The sequence below is a fragment of the Solea senegalensis genome, linkage group LG8 (genome assembly GCF_019176455.1).
Source record: "Solea senegalensis isolate Sse05_10M linkage group LG8, IFAPA_SoseM_1, whole genome shotgun sequence".
In the NCBI taxonomy this organism is placed as follows: Eukaryota; Metazoa; Chordata; class Actinopteri; order Pleuronectiformes; family Soleidae; genus Solea; species Solea senegalensis.
The window spans coordinates 13171359-13185198 of NC_058028.1; the positions used below are offsets into that span (position 1 = coordinate 13171359).

The 13840-nt window shown below is 39.0% G+C and overlaps 1 protein-coding gene across 1 annotated transcript; it reads right to left on the reverse strand.

Moving 5' to 3' along the window:
* Positions 1–1020: 1020 nt before the first annotated feature.
* clptm1 (CLPTM1 regulator of GABA type A receptor forward trafficking) lies at positions 1021–13555 on the reverse strand. Its single transcript, XM_044032700.1, has 14 exons — positions 13474–13555; positions 9617–9747; positions 7734–7857; positions 7451–7609; positions 7208–7325; positions 7042–7127; positions 6832–6952; positions 5871–6115; positions 5454–5547; positions 5173–5363; positions 4785–4880; positions 4404–4539; positions 3331–3498; positions 1021–2235 (listed from the first exon to the last, which is right to left on the reverse strand). Exons 1-14 carry the CDS (start codon positions 13522–13524, stop codon positions 2057–2059), a joined length of 1899 nt encoding a protein of 632 aa, XP_043888635.1. The 5' UTR covers positions 13525–13555; the 3' UTR covers positions 1021–2056.
* Between the last annotated feature and the right edge of the window lie 285 nt (positions 13556–13840).

Sequence of the window (13840 nt, forward strand, 5' to 3'; positions counted from 1 at the left end):
TTTGTTTTTTCTCACATTTCCTTTGGATAGCAGAGGTACACATGTTCCAATATTTATATTTAACATCCACATGTTTATAACAGATGATTACCTGAAACAGTAAAATTAGCAAGTAAATATAGTACATTTGTCTATTAACCTATGTATCAAAATCATGTTTTATTTTTAGATTTTACCCTTTTTTTTCTCACATTATTGCAGTAATAATGTGCATTCCATCCAGTTTCTGTGAACCCGTTTTGCAATAACGCACACTACTGCACTTTCGATAGTCAATGTGGTAGTTTATGTAAATATTTTTTCCATTACTTTAAGTATTTCTTTGATTTTGGCTGCAGTAACGAACACATTGGATTCGTTGACCCCTTACATTAGCACGGAAACATTTCTCATGTATTAGGGAATTTGGTCATAGTTATTAATAGGACACAAATGAGCTGTCATTTTCAAAAATGATGAGTTTTGGAATGGCTAAAATAGAGGAACTCTGAATTATTTATCTGGGTTCTGTCATTGCACTAACAGTTTTTGTTACAAACCGATAAGGAAGTATGAATTCCTTGTGTCATAATGAATTCCACCTCTTTATCTGATCCAAGGCAGAAAAAAAATTTCCCCGACTGTTTAGTGTCGTTAAAATTGGTTCACAACTGAAAGCTTGTTGAATATATAAGTTGCAGCAGTGGCCCCTGCTGGTCACATGAAGAACAGGCAGTTTAAAGGAAACCAAGAGTGAAAGTTGAGGCATTTAGGGGAAGCAATTATACACACAAATAAATAGATCCGCCAATCAGCTGCAGGGGCGTTGCAGTCTAAAAAAACCCTGAACCAAATCTAAGGTTGAATCTCCGCATAACAATAAATTTACAAAAGGCCTTAACACATAATGTGCATATTGCCCAAGGACAAACATAAACTGTATTTCCTTTAACCATTAATAAGAATACGTTTTTCATGCAAAAATATAGTTTGAACTCAACACAGTGTGCAAACAATTAAATCAAATCATTGCATAGACAATTTAAATCACACTGAATTTTACTATAAACATGAATGCTCAAAATTTTATATGTACCAACATCAAACCCTCAGTTGTTTCTGGATTTACGGCACTCTGAAAAACAAAAAAAAAAGACACTAATTCCTGCAGCACACGCCCGACACGTCTCCACTGTGTCTGTCGGGGCGATTTGGCTCGCAGTGTGAAATCATTTGATGACTCAGGCATTCGCTCCAAGGGGGAAATAAAAGTTAGACTTGCAATAGAGATATTGCTACAGTTGACATTTGTGTTATGAACATGACAAGCTGAGATTCTATACATTTTGAGGACATAAAGAAGAATGTTTCAGTTACTGAAAAAAAATACAAAAAATTAAGTCATTGACAATATTAATATATTTATATTAATACCAACAAGGCTGTTATTTTTTATGCTCAAGTTAAGAACATTAATCATTGGTTTAAAATTGAGGGAAGTAGTCACGGTCTTGTGGGTAGTGTCCAATAGGGGCCGTCTCATCTCGTCTCCAGTCAACGCCTCTCTTCTTCAGGACCTTTCCAATTTTCCTCCAACACTACTCACCAGTTTCCACATGACCAGAAACATGGTGCTCAAATGGAATGAAAAGAAAAGTTCACAAGGACTCTACACAAACAACAAAATTTGCACTTGGCCACTTTCTTCCCTCTATGTAAAATAAAAAAAAAAAAAGGAGAGCATAACTGCGATCTGTTCCCCTCCTAGCCTCCATTCAAAAATACGGTTACCCTCTCAAAAGTCATACAGAATACAGTACATCACGTTTTGTTTTTACTTCACTTGAACCGCAAAACGAGAGGGTAGGGACGGGCGGGAAACAGAAATAAGAATTTACCAAGTCTACACTGAATATGATTCTCTGTGGATCCACACAGAAATCGAAAGGGAACAACAGTTGAACTGCATCTTTTTTTTCGTAGCGGTGTCCATGACAGCTAAACAACAACAACAACTCTCCTCCCTGCCTAATTTTCACAAGTCCTCTTTGCCCCAGCAGCAAGGGCGTGGTCTTGCTTAATCGTTCTTCTTCTCCCCCTCTGATTTGTCTGTGAGGGCAGGTGTGGTGGAAGCAGAGTCTGCAGCTGCCGTGCTGTTCTGGTCCTGGTCTGCTCCGCTGGTGCCAAACTCATTGACCCTGTTGGGATCGACCCGATAAATCCAGCGCTGGTAAAGGTAGATGAAGAACACAACATCTGCAGGACAGGAAACAAAGGTTAGTCCAAATAGAAATCAAACTACGTCATCAAGGTTTAATGAAGTAATCAAATTTGTACTAAACATTGTGCATTTTTAACTTGGGGACCAGTCACATAATTGAGGGACATGAGACTGCATAGTTGGTTGTGTTATGGTTAAAATGAAGTTTGGAAATTTAGCTTCTGTTGCTGTCTATTTTGTGATAAGCTAAACAGTAGAGCAGTAGTTGTGCTTGCTAGCCCAGTAATGGTTTAACCGGTCTTCAATCACAATTAGGACAAATCCTAATGATGTGTAGTGAATGCAGGTGCAGCCCTTCATAAACAAGAATAAGAAGATCAGAAAATAAACTGGGATAAACCGTCTGCTGACAATAACCAACTGTGGGAGCACATCTAATTCTTAAATCCTCTTCACTGGATCATTATGATTATTTAACTTTCCCCCAGTAAACAGATTAACACATATATATATTAGTGTTGTCAGCGTTAATTTAAGTAATTTAGCACGTTAAAAAAATGAACGCAGTATACGTTGTTTGTTTACTTCCGGTGGCGACATGTGCAGTCAAACCAAGCCATCCCGGTTACAGGACAGTCTACGGCGCAAAGATGGATAAGGACGGACTTTTAGGCGGAAAGTGTCATTTTAAAAAGTTACCCGACTTGTTAGACAAAAGTTAAGTGTGTGCATGCAGCTTTGTGTTTTCTCTCTTGCCCTCCCTGACTTGTGTGCGTTTGTGCACTCTCTTTCAGTGTCCAGTGTTTTCTGTGTGTATGTTATTTCCCTGATTTTAACATGTCTAAAACATCAAGATGCTTTTTTGGTGCCAAATCTGTACTTTGCAGGAGAGAAACTGTATTTAAAGTTTAAAAAAAGCCATTAAAACAGTCTTTGAATTTAATTGAAATATACTTTTTGTGTTGATTCTACATTCATTCCATAATTTTATATAAATAAAGATCTGTTATAAGCTTCAAGTTTATTTTCCTGCTTAATTAATGAAAATTGTGCGATTAATTAGTTCTTTTTAAAACGATTGACAGCCCTAATATGTACATATATCAACCTTCTTTTCAAATAAGACGTACCGTCTCTGAGGCATCCTATCCTGTACATCATGGGCATCTTGATGACAAAGGCAAACAGGTCATCAATAAAGGTATTTAGAGCCTTGTATGTGAGCATCCTCCATGGGAGGTGAGCCACGGACTTCATTTTGTAGTTGATGAAAAGCTGCGGCGTCATTGTAATGAAACCTAGAACAGAGAGAAGAAAGGAGCTGGTTAGATCACAGAAAGACTCAATACTGCAGTAAATTGACAGCAGGCAGCATGACTGAGAGAGACCTCATGAAGTCTATTAATACCCCGTACACTAGCAGAGGCTACTGGGAATAGGACGTAACCATGATGCAAGCACAAAAACATTAGCAGAGTGTGCATCCACCATAATAATAATAATAAACTGGGCTTACAGAGTACATTAATAATTCAGACAAACCTCAAAATACCAGTTTCATGGAGAGCAACAGCGACCACACATATGGTATATATGGATTAAGTGTAATCTTTTAGACACAAAAATGCCTTTGTGCCAATTCATTTACTCAATGTCCTGAGAAAGGACAGACAAACTTATTCCATTCAAGTCTCTGCCAATACTGACACACATTTTATTGGGTTTGTCGTCCGACTGCCTTACAGCTTCTTTTTTTTTAGTTTCTTTGTAGGTGCACCAGAAAGGACCTGTATGCAGAGTAGGTGCCAAGGAACAGTCAAGGAGAACGCTCTTGTTTTCTCTTAGCTGCACAATGATCTGAATGGTCCAAGTTCCAACAAACTACCGAGGTGCAGAGCATACTGAAATGTTATTGAGATGGTACTAAACGAAGTAAAAATAATACATTATTTAGTAACTCAATCACCAGCACTGAGAGCCATTGCAGTATTTAATGAACTTAACGTTGCTGTTACAGTCAGAATATTCAATATAAATGTTATTACAATTGAATGTGGTGATAAGTAATGATATTCAAGAGGTCTCTCTTGAAAATGAGACCCTATGTCTCAATGGGATAACCGGTATAAATAAATGGTTAAAAAAAATAACAAATATGGTTTAAGTGCTTGCAAATATAAAGGCTTGAAAGAGAAAAACTTACCAAAGGTTAACAAGAAGCCATAGAGCATGCCGAGTACCCATGAGTACCAGCCTTTGTGCTCTACATACAATAAACTGTAGACCGCATAGCAGGCAACCAGGGGGTAGAGCAGCCATGACAAGTATTTGAAGGCCATCTGTTCACAGGAAGAGTGCATAAGAATAATAAATCAACTTTTGCTTTAAAAAAACAAAATTGTTGTACCGATGTGATTCTTCGTCAGCCTTTAAAGATTTATTTGATTAATATGAGGAAATGTCAAATGTTTACAGAATCTTTGTTGAACTACTATCACTCGACATTAAAATGTATTTTGACGACCACATGCTCTGAATGCAGCTAGTGCTTGATGAGCTTCAGCAGAATACTGGATTAACTCACGTCGTCATAGACTTTGGTTGAAGACTGCACATATGTTGACTTGTCGTTGAATACCAATCTTGGGAGTATCCCTGCGATTTTGTTCTCTCTGTCGAGCTAATGAAAGAGAAAAATAGGTGGTTACAGGAATTACGGTACAATAGCAGGAAAAAGATGTGTTGACATGAAAGGGACACAGAGGAAACCGACTTATCAATTCATAGGCTTCTTAGGACTTCACTGCACTCCACTTGCATTTTCATTCAAACTAAACTTAATCTCATCGAAGGATGTGACTGAAAAGCTCATAAGGGATGCAGTTTCTTTTCTTTCTACTCAATTGTCCCTGTAGCAAAACAATTGAATCAAACAACATTGCATCACAAACATAAGTGTTGGTCTGACTTACTTTGACGTCCATGACTTTGGTGATTTTCCACAGGTCAATGAGAAGACCAATGAAGACGCTGACCTGCACCACAAAGTTGGTCTCGTTGTCCAGGATGTACAGCAGCACAACCAGAGACTGAAACACTCCAAATATGATGGATCGCACAGACAGACCTTCGAGAGACTGTCTGCTGTTCCAGAACTGGATATCTGTGGAGGAGATGGTGGAGAGGTGAGGCTTGAGGTAGAAAGACACAGTACAAACCATTCTGAATACACAGTGGTTCACTATGACCTTACCGTTTTTAAAGGCGAGAAATTCGAAGATGCTGTGCACAATGGAGACGACAATGGTGAGTCCCAGCAGGTATGGGTTGGTTTCCAAAAGGGCCACCTAAACAGAGTTTTTCATCTCAATTTGCTCATGTAAGACATCTTCATTTTATATAGCCTGATAACAGGTTTGATTGCAGTGCCAACAGAGCATAAATCTGTCCAGGTACTTCAGATGGTAATCATAATTCACTTCCTATACCACAGTACTCTTGTGATCCAAGTAATGATATAATAGCCATTTACATTTCTGTCAGATGACTAACCAGAAAAATGACTTTAAAGAGTCATTTTATTGCTTACAGAATCAAACATACCTTTATTTTGTCACATCGGATTCATCCCCACCTCTATTTTCCATCTCCTTAACCTCTAACCTCATACCTTGACAGAGTCTTGGTCTTCATCAGACTGCTCGTAGGTGTCCTCGGGCAGGAAATTCCATGGTGAGCGGGCGTTCTGGGCAGCGTACAGCTGCCAGCGCCACAAAGACAGCGGGCAGTAGGTGAGTAGCAGGGGGAGGCTCTTCAGTGTATCGTTGATGGGGTAGTGGTCTTTCTGAAGGTTCCAGTAGTCATTGAAGTACACAATGGGGTAGTAGTCCCCACTTACTGCGTCAAACTTCACATCTAGTGATGGGGTGATAAAGCAAGAATGTCAACGTGCAGAGCTCTGCAGACGACACACTGTACAAGCAGACACTGAAGTGCTCATGCTCAAAACTACTAGGCGGTGTACAAACAAACTAGTCTGTTGATGAGCATCAAGTCTGATTAAGATGCTTAAAATGGTTACATTAGAACAGATGAAAGCTTGTATTCCATATTTCGACTGATACATTGCTCTTATTTTACGTGTGGTCAGTGGGACTGTGCTGTCAAAGCTGAGTAAGAAATGATTAAGAATTTAATTTAATGCTACTTCAGACACATAAGTGAACAACTTTTTATATTAGAAACATTTATTTACATTTGAGTTTTGTTTTCACACATTAAATAGGCCATATTTAAGTATTAAAAGAGAGAAACGATGCTTGATACAGCTTGTATGTGTCTTTTTTTCCTCATAGTGACTTTGCCTATCTACTTCAAAATAGCTATTTGTCTCTGTGGTCCTGTAGAGCTGCTTGTAAAGCCAAATTTTGCATGGCCAGTCTTCCCTCAAAAGGGTTCAGCATGCACTTGACAGGTTACACATAAAGCGCAGTGACAACCTTTGGAGCCATTGTGCATCAGCCATGCACACTCAGTGGGTATAAATCAAGCATATTGTTTGTTTGGTCAAACTTCTATAGCAGTTGTCACAGCATAGTGGTCAGAATAAACAAGAGATCTGATGAACTTACGCTGATCTAGTGGAGGAGGAACAGAGCCTTTAACCCAGGCTGTGTGGTCATCCACCATGTTGATGGTGAGGTTGGGATGCCAGTGAGAAATAATCTCCACTGGACCGTGGCTTTCAGCCCGCTGTAAACAAACACATTTGGAGGTTTTTCCCAAGGTTTCATCACATCACAATGCCAATGACGTGGGCATCACCCAACAAAAACACCAACCTTGATCATTTCAGGATCTGCTTCCGTCTCTCCAGTCAGTAGATTCTTAGTCTTGAGAAACTTTCTCCTCTTGAATTTATTCAGCACTAAAAGTGTAAAATTAAATTAGGATTGACTATTTCTGTTCAGTGTTTACAAGAGTTTTGAGTTTTGCACATGTGCTTACTTCTTGATGCATGAACTGTTGCCAGTCTGCGATACTGCCCCTTGCGCTTGGGGTCTGGGTGAAATCCACTTTTGGTGAAGTAGACGTGAATATAAAGCGAACTGTTCTGCAGTACTTTCTGCAAACAAACACCACAAAAAAAGAATTAATAGGAAATACACATTCCTGGGACAAACCTGTCTCATTTCACCTCTGTCTCACACCCCTTTCCCAACTCTCACGTGTCACCTCAGTAATACCCACCTCTGGGATGTCCATCTCCTTGTAGTGCTGGTAGCAGCCATCTGCATCCTCTCCCATGTTCCAGTCTCCATAGACGAGGTCTCTGTGGAACCAAAACAGGGCATCTGTGTTGTTGAAGTCAGAGAACACCTCCTCCAGGGACACATACACATACAGGTCCTGTCGACACAATGAGAAAACAAAAGGTGTTAATGATATTACACGGAGAGACACCCTTTTTAAGTATTTAAGAATGAACTGCTTAAATTCAATTAAATTCATCCAACAGTCGGCAGTGCAATACCATGAGGGTGTCCTTGGGGAAGAGGTTCCTGCTGGGGACCCTCGGTGCCCCAGCAGGTGTGTTGGGGTCGGGCGTGGACGGACCTCTGCGGAACCAGCTACTGATAGCCCAGATTATGAAGATTCTAAACAAACATTAGGAAACAGCAGAAAAGCTCTTTAAACATTTGGGTTATACTGAGTTAAGACACTCTGAGCAGAGAATGACATTAAGTCTATGAGCTGCGAAGAGGCTGGTTTTGTGGAGCTTTTAAAAATGTGTGGTCAAAAAAGGGGCATGCTTAGGCTTATTTTATATTTTATTTAACTTAAAAAGGTGAGAGACTAGGTTTAAATGGTGAAGAACACAACCAGGTCTTTGTAACAATTGATGACCTTCCTTGACAAAAGTGTACATTAATAAATGTCTGCAGATCATGTACCTTGCAACATTTGCATGTAGTACAACAGGGGTAAAAACATTTTGAACAATGCAGTCATGTTGATTTCCATTATAAGATAAGATAAAAATAGTCTTTATTGTAATTTTTTTCAAAGGTTTTGAAAAAAAATTTAAGGGAGGTGCTGTCGACTCAAATGAAGTATACAAAATTTAAGAACAATAATAGTAAAAAAATATATACATATCAAGCATAAAAGAGAAAAACAGATTGCACTGGTAAAGTAACTCTATACAAGAATATTGCACAGTGGGTTTAGGGCCAAGAACAGACTATTTCACATTGAGGAGTTAAGGGCCATGATTGCCTTTGGGTAAAAACTGTTTTTTTTAGACAGTTTGTCCTGGTTTTCATTGATCTGTATCCCTTGCCTGAGGTTAATAGCCGGAAGTGACAATGACCAGGGTGTGAGGCTGGGATCCACAGATACTGATTTGTATGAATCCCTGAGGAAATTCAATGGGACCCCAGGAAACTGCACAATGTATTGTTGTCCAGGAAAGATATTCACAGATTCAAACTTTTGCAATCAATGACCTTGACGCGAAATATTGTTGAAACAAAAGCGAGACACATTTTGAATCATAGTGATGTAGAAGAACCAGCTACAACCTCATTTTTAACCAAAAATTAGTCTTCCGAGCTGGAGAGGATACATTGGGTCAGAAAGTCACACTACTGATTGCTCCCATGGCAAATGACTTTAAACCAATCAAAGAGAGGCTGTAACTGGTGGCACATTTCACATTTCTTCTGTAGATTGTATTACCACACTTAATTAAATTGGGCAAATTAATTTGAGAAAATTGTAAAATTATTGAGGATCTCCTCATCTTGGGTTACAAAAAACATAAGACCATTAAAACCAAGATATTAAGCATAACCACCAGGGTACACTGTGTGTATTATTGACAAAGAAATATACTTTTTTCCACAATGACTGGTGTAATGTAATCTATAGGAACACTGCGAAGTGTTTCTGATTTTTTAGTTTAGTGGCACTGCAGTGTATTATAGTGAAGAAATTTAAAGTTATTTATTCCCAGAAATAGGACGCACAAGAGGGCAAAGCGCCCCCGTTACCTGGTTTGGAAAAAAAACTGCTTATCATTCATAGTTGAGCTTCCATGATCTCAACTCTGTAATCAAAATCAAAGAAGAATCGATGATATGGCACCACCCCCTGAGTCATGTTTAGCAGCCATGACAAGGGGGAGAGGGAAAACACAGATGACAACATGTAGCCTGCAGCTGCAGCTAATTAACACATCATGACAACTGTAGATAAAAGACGCATCAAAAACGCAATATGAACTTCGACTGGACTAGTCCATTCTCCAATTGTCTGCCCAGACAAACAATCATGACAGTCTTAATTCAAGTTTCCTCTTTGCACTTGTTGCCCATTTTCAAGCCTTCAGATTAAAACAAAAGTATAGCTCACCTGAAGAGGACACCTTTGATGACTTGCCATGCATTTGGTGCTGGTTGCTGCTGCTGCTGAGGGTCCTGTGCGTTTTCGGCCGTCTGCACAGCCTGGCCATCTGTTGTTGCAGCCGTTCCATTGCTGCTCACCTACAAACACATATGCACACCAACATGTGGACAACTGTCTACATTACATGTCATTTAGCAGACACATTTATCCAAAGCGACTTACAATAAGTGCATTTAAACATTTGGGTACAAATAAGAGCTAGAAGTAAGTAAGAGCTTCAAGTAAACCAAACTATAAAGTGCTAGCCGTAAGTGCGATGTAGTGAAGTGGGTGGGCTGGGGTCTTCTGAACTTTGTTTTTAGATTTAATAACATATTTGAGACATGTGCTGAAGTGAGGTTATACTGGCAAACAGCACTTTTTTTGTTTTTAATCTGATTTATAAGAGCTACAAAAAATGCTAATTTAACTTCCTATGAGAAAGGAATATGCTTTGTGGTTTTGACCTCTAAAATGAACAATTCGTATTATTTCTGTTGTTGAACTGATGCGTGTAATATGTAATAAGAATATGAAGAAAATAAAAGAAACACTTTGTCTATTACAGCCTGTAGACTGGATTAATGAGGACTTCCAAAAAACGTCTCCAAAGGTGAGACGTTGGTTCCCAGCAGTCATCAATGAGGACTTAAATAGAGTGTGTACTCAAACTATAATTATGTTTAAATGCTGACTGTATTCCACTGAACAGCTACAGGTGTCATTTATGAGCATTGCCTATAGTATCTACAGTTTTACTATTTTCTGATGGTTTACAGGGCAAATTGATTATTAATGAGAAACCCATTAATTTGATTAATTATTCTCTCATTTCAGCTTGTCAATTATGGAGTCGGGGAAAATGGGTGGTGACCAACCATTTTATTTAACTACAATCCTGTGTGTGTAATTATATGAAAAATAGCATGTCACATATTTGTTCCAACTGTTATTTTAATGGAAACATTAACATGGATATTTGCATAATATAACAATCACCAATGTCTGTTATTTTAACCTGATTTCAATTCCTTGAGCTTCAGCATGTCACCCCTCCACAAGGCCACACTCTATTCAAGTGACACAATAGATGAGCACATGCCAAGTCATGAGACTCGTTCACTATCTAAACATCTAATCTCCCCTGTTGTCACCAACACAAGGGACCAGTCTCCCTGACTGGCCTGTGGAAACACAAAATGCTTGAGGGTAAAAATGTTCCATTTCAGTAACATTCATACAAGTGGACATAAATGATATAGTTTGTTAATTAAGCATCTGTAACACCTCTATTAATAAAATAAGGTTCTTCATCCTCCCTGACAGCGCCTCTTTTTTTAAACACGGGCAACTGACTACATGCATGGTCACTTCCTGGTTTTCAATAAGCCAAACCCGACTATTTCCAGTAAGATGTAGGCCAAAGATGAAGAGATGTTCTACATTAAGTGTCTGCAGAACATCAATTGTAGCAGAGGCAGTGCAGAGCTATATAGCAGTGCTGTACTGTTGCTGTGCCCTCACCACACCAAAAATGACACGCCTTTTTGATTTTAGGCCATATTGAATGGCTCAGGGCTAACTACTAAAGACAACGTACATGTTTTAATTGCTAATGTTACCTAACAAAGTCCAAGTTTCCCCATAGCGACAACTGACCACAAATTAAGGAGCCGCCTTATATTATTATATAGAGGAACTAGTACATGACGCTTTGTGCTTATCGTAAATTGCATTGGAAACATGGAAACATGCCTCTTGCAGGATCAATGTCATACACATTACAGACAGGTCACCAATCTACTCAATGAGTTGCTGCGTAGGATAATAATTTACAATTTACACACTGAAAAGGGATTAACAATTAACCACGTAGTCAGGCTTCACAGCAAATATTTCACACTGTGTCTGTCAGTAGGAAGGCACAGAGTTCACAACACTGACCTAATGCTCTCCCTCATCTGCACTGGGTCTCAATAATAATAAAAATGCATTCTGTAAAACAAACAGCACATTTGCCCTGATGGAGCAAATCTAATATACAACAACACATACTAAATGCACACAGCCTTGACCTAGTTTCTGCCACTTGCATATTAGCATTTAATTTCAGAAACAGCAATGACCATCAGTTTCTTGGACCATGAATCTTCAGCAATATGTTTAAATGTTTTAATTGATAACTAATGTATTGAAGGTCAGAATAGGTCAAATCTGATTGTCTGGATAAAAGGGTTTAGTTTGCTGAATTACAAAAAAAACTAACCTGTTCTTCAGCATACCTCTCACTCACATGGTTGTATGAAACTGGAAATGAACAACATTCTCAATTTGTAGGAACTTTGTTTTAAAAGAACACACAAATGAGTGAGCAAGCACTGACACTTAGATACACTAAAACCAGTTAGCTGTTTCAATGTTGTTGCTGCATCTTCCCCTAAATTATTATATATATGTTTTTAATTCATTAACACATACATTGTTTAAATTGTTTAGAGGGAATTTGCACCTAACTTTGAAATTTCATTTTCCTTTACAGTACATTTTCTATAGATAAATGTAGAAAACCATTTCAGATGTAGATCATTTGTAAACACTGATACATTTATTTCTATAGAGACTTTTCAATTCTTGTGTCTTGACCTGCAGTATCACTAAAACAAATGAGATTATGTGATTGCCATTTGACTGTGTGTGTGATACTGATAAGTAGCCAATGAGTAAAATACAAAGGCTATTAAGTGTTTTTAATATTAAGGCTGAGTGGTGTAGGGGAGGCACACATTTTTTTACATAATCTGTGGATTTCTTTCTGTAAAATGTTGATCCGTGTTTTACCAAACCTGGAAATTATGTTCTCAAACGTCTGGTTTTGTCCTCAAACCAAATTTGTGCAGTTTTAATGATTTCTTGTTAGAGCAAAGAAACAAGAAATTATTCACATTTAAGAAGCTGAAAAATCAGAAAGCTTGTTTTAATTGACAAAAACACTCTAACTGATTAATTGATTATCAAATGCTGACAATTAATTTAGTAATCGATTAATCGTTACAGCCCTACCTAGTTGTATTAACAGGAAAATGTACTCACGCTTTACCAAATATTTGTCTTAGAATTCCACATCACTATTAGTGATTGTCTAAAGGCAAAATCCATATTTGAGATGAAGAATGACAGTTTGCTTCTTTTCTTTTTAAAACTGATGTTTCACTCTGAACGGTTAACTTGTGACACATTAGTCACGCTGGAAAAAGACTGCTCACCACCTGCTCAATGCTACACCTGATTCATCACATAACCTAAGCGTATCATTATCAAGGTAAACGGCTCCCAGGACATTATTTGTGGGATTAATATAATATCTACGTTGAGTTGAGGTTTGCCCTGTGAACGAAAGACAGGCAGTTATAAGTAAAGTAACAGTAGGGAAATGCGGGGGACTGGCCCGGGATCATGAAGCCAGGCTGCGTCGCTCATGTTCAGGGCCTTGTGGAGGCTCACTGACACCCCGCAGCATTCGGTCGGCTCACACCGTCACACCTGGGGACATACACGTATCCTGTCGCCTTAACGTTACCCTGTGTCTTTGGGTGACATTTCACCGACAACGCCGCTCCGTCTCCGCACATGTAAACCGTGTACGGCCATCATTTCTCGGCTCGTCGTTTTTAAACCAACCGGCACTTACAACGTCACCGGGGCTCATGTAACAATTGGTAACGCGTTTAAAGGTCCGCGGTACAGCGCTCGTCGCTCGAACGAAAACAACGATACACTTCGCCCCGACGTGTACACCGGTCAAAGTAGTGTCATTCATTTTTTACCTCGCCGTTGCTCACGGAGGATGTGGCCACTTCGCTCTCCTGCGTCGCCATCTTTCCTTGTCTGTCTCTATCGCGCACACGCAACACCACCACAGTGCTGGCTGGGAAACTGCGCGTGGTATCGCGAGAGCGGACAGATTTAGCGTAACTAGAGTGACGTGTATCTAGCGTGGAGTGACGATTTTTTGTTGTTTGTTTATGAAACGTGAGCGTTCTTCTTCTAATGATAATTTCCGGCAGACTGTACAGTTAGAGGTGTAATGCTGCCCCTCCACAGTTCACCAGTTCTTTTTCTCAGTTCAGTTTGTAGTTCTTTATCTCATCCTCTCATCTCCTTAGTGTCATCCTCTGATCTGTAAACATTTTT

Excerpts from the sequence above, each read along its gene's own strand:
- clptm1 (XM_044032700.1), bottom strand. The coding sequence starts at position 13,524 with ATGGCGACGCAGGAGAGCGAAGTGGCCACATCCTCCGTGAGCAACGGC. Across the intron at positions 7,858-9,616 it reads ATCAAAGGTGTCCTCTTCAG|AATCTTCATAATCTGGGCTA; the intron begins GTGAGCTATACT and ends ATGTTTGTTTAG. Across the intron at positions 7,326-7,450 it reads AGGAGATGGACATCCCAGAG|AAAGTACTGCAGAACAGTTC; the intron begins GTGGGTATTACT and ends GTTTGTTTGCAG.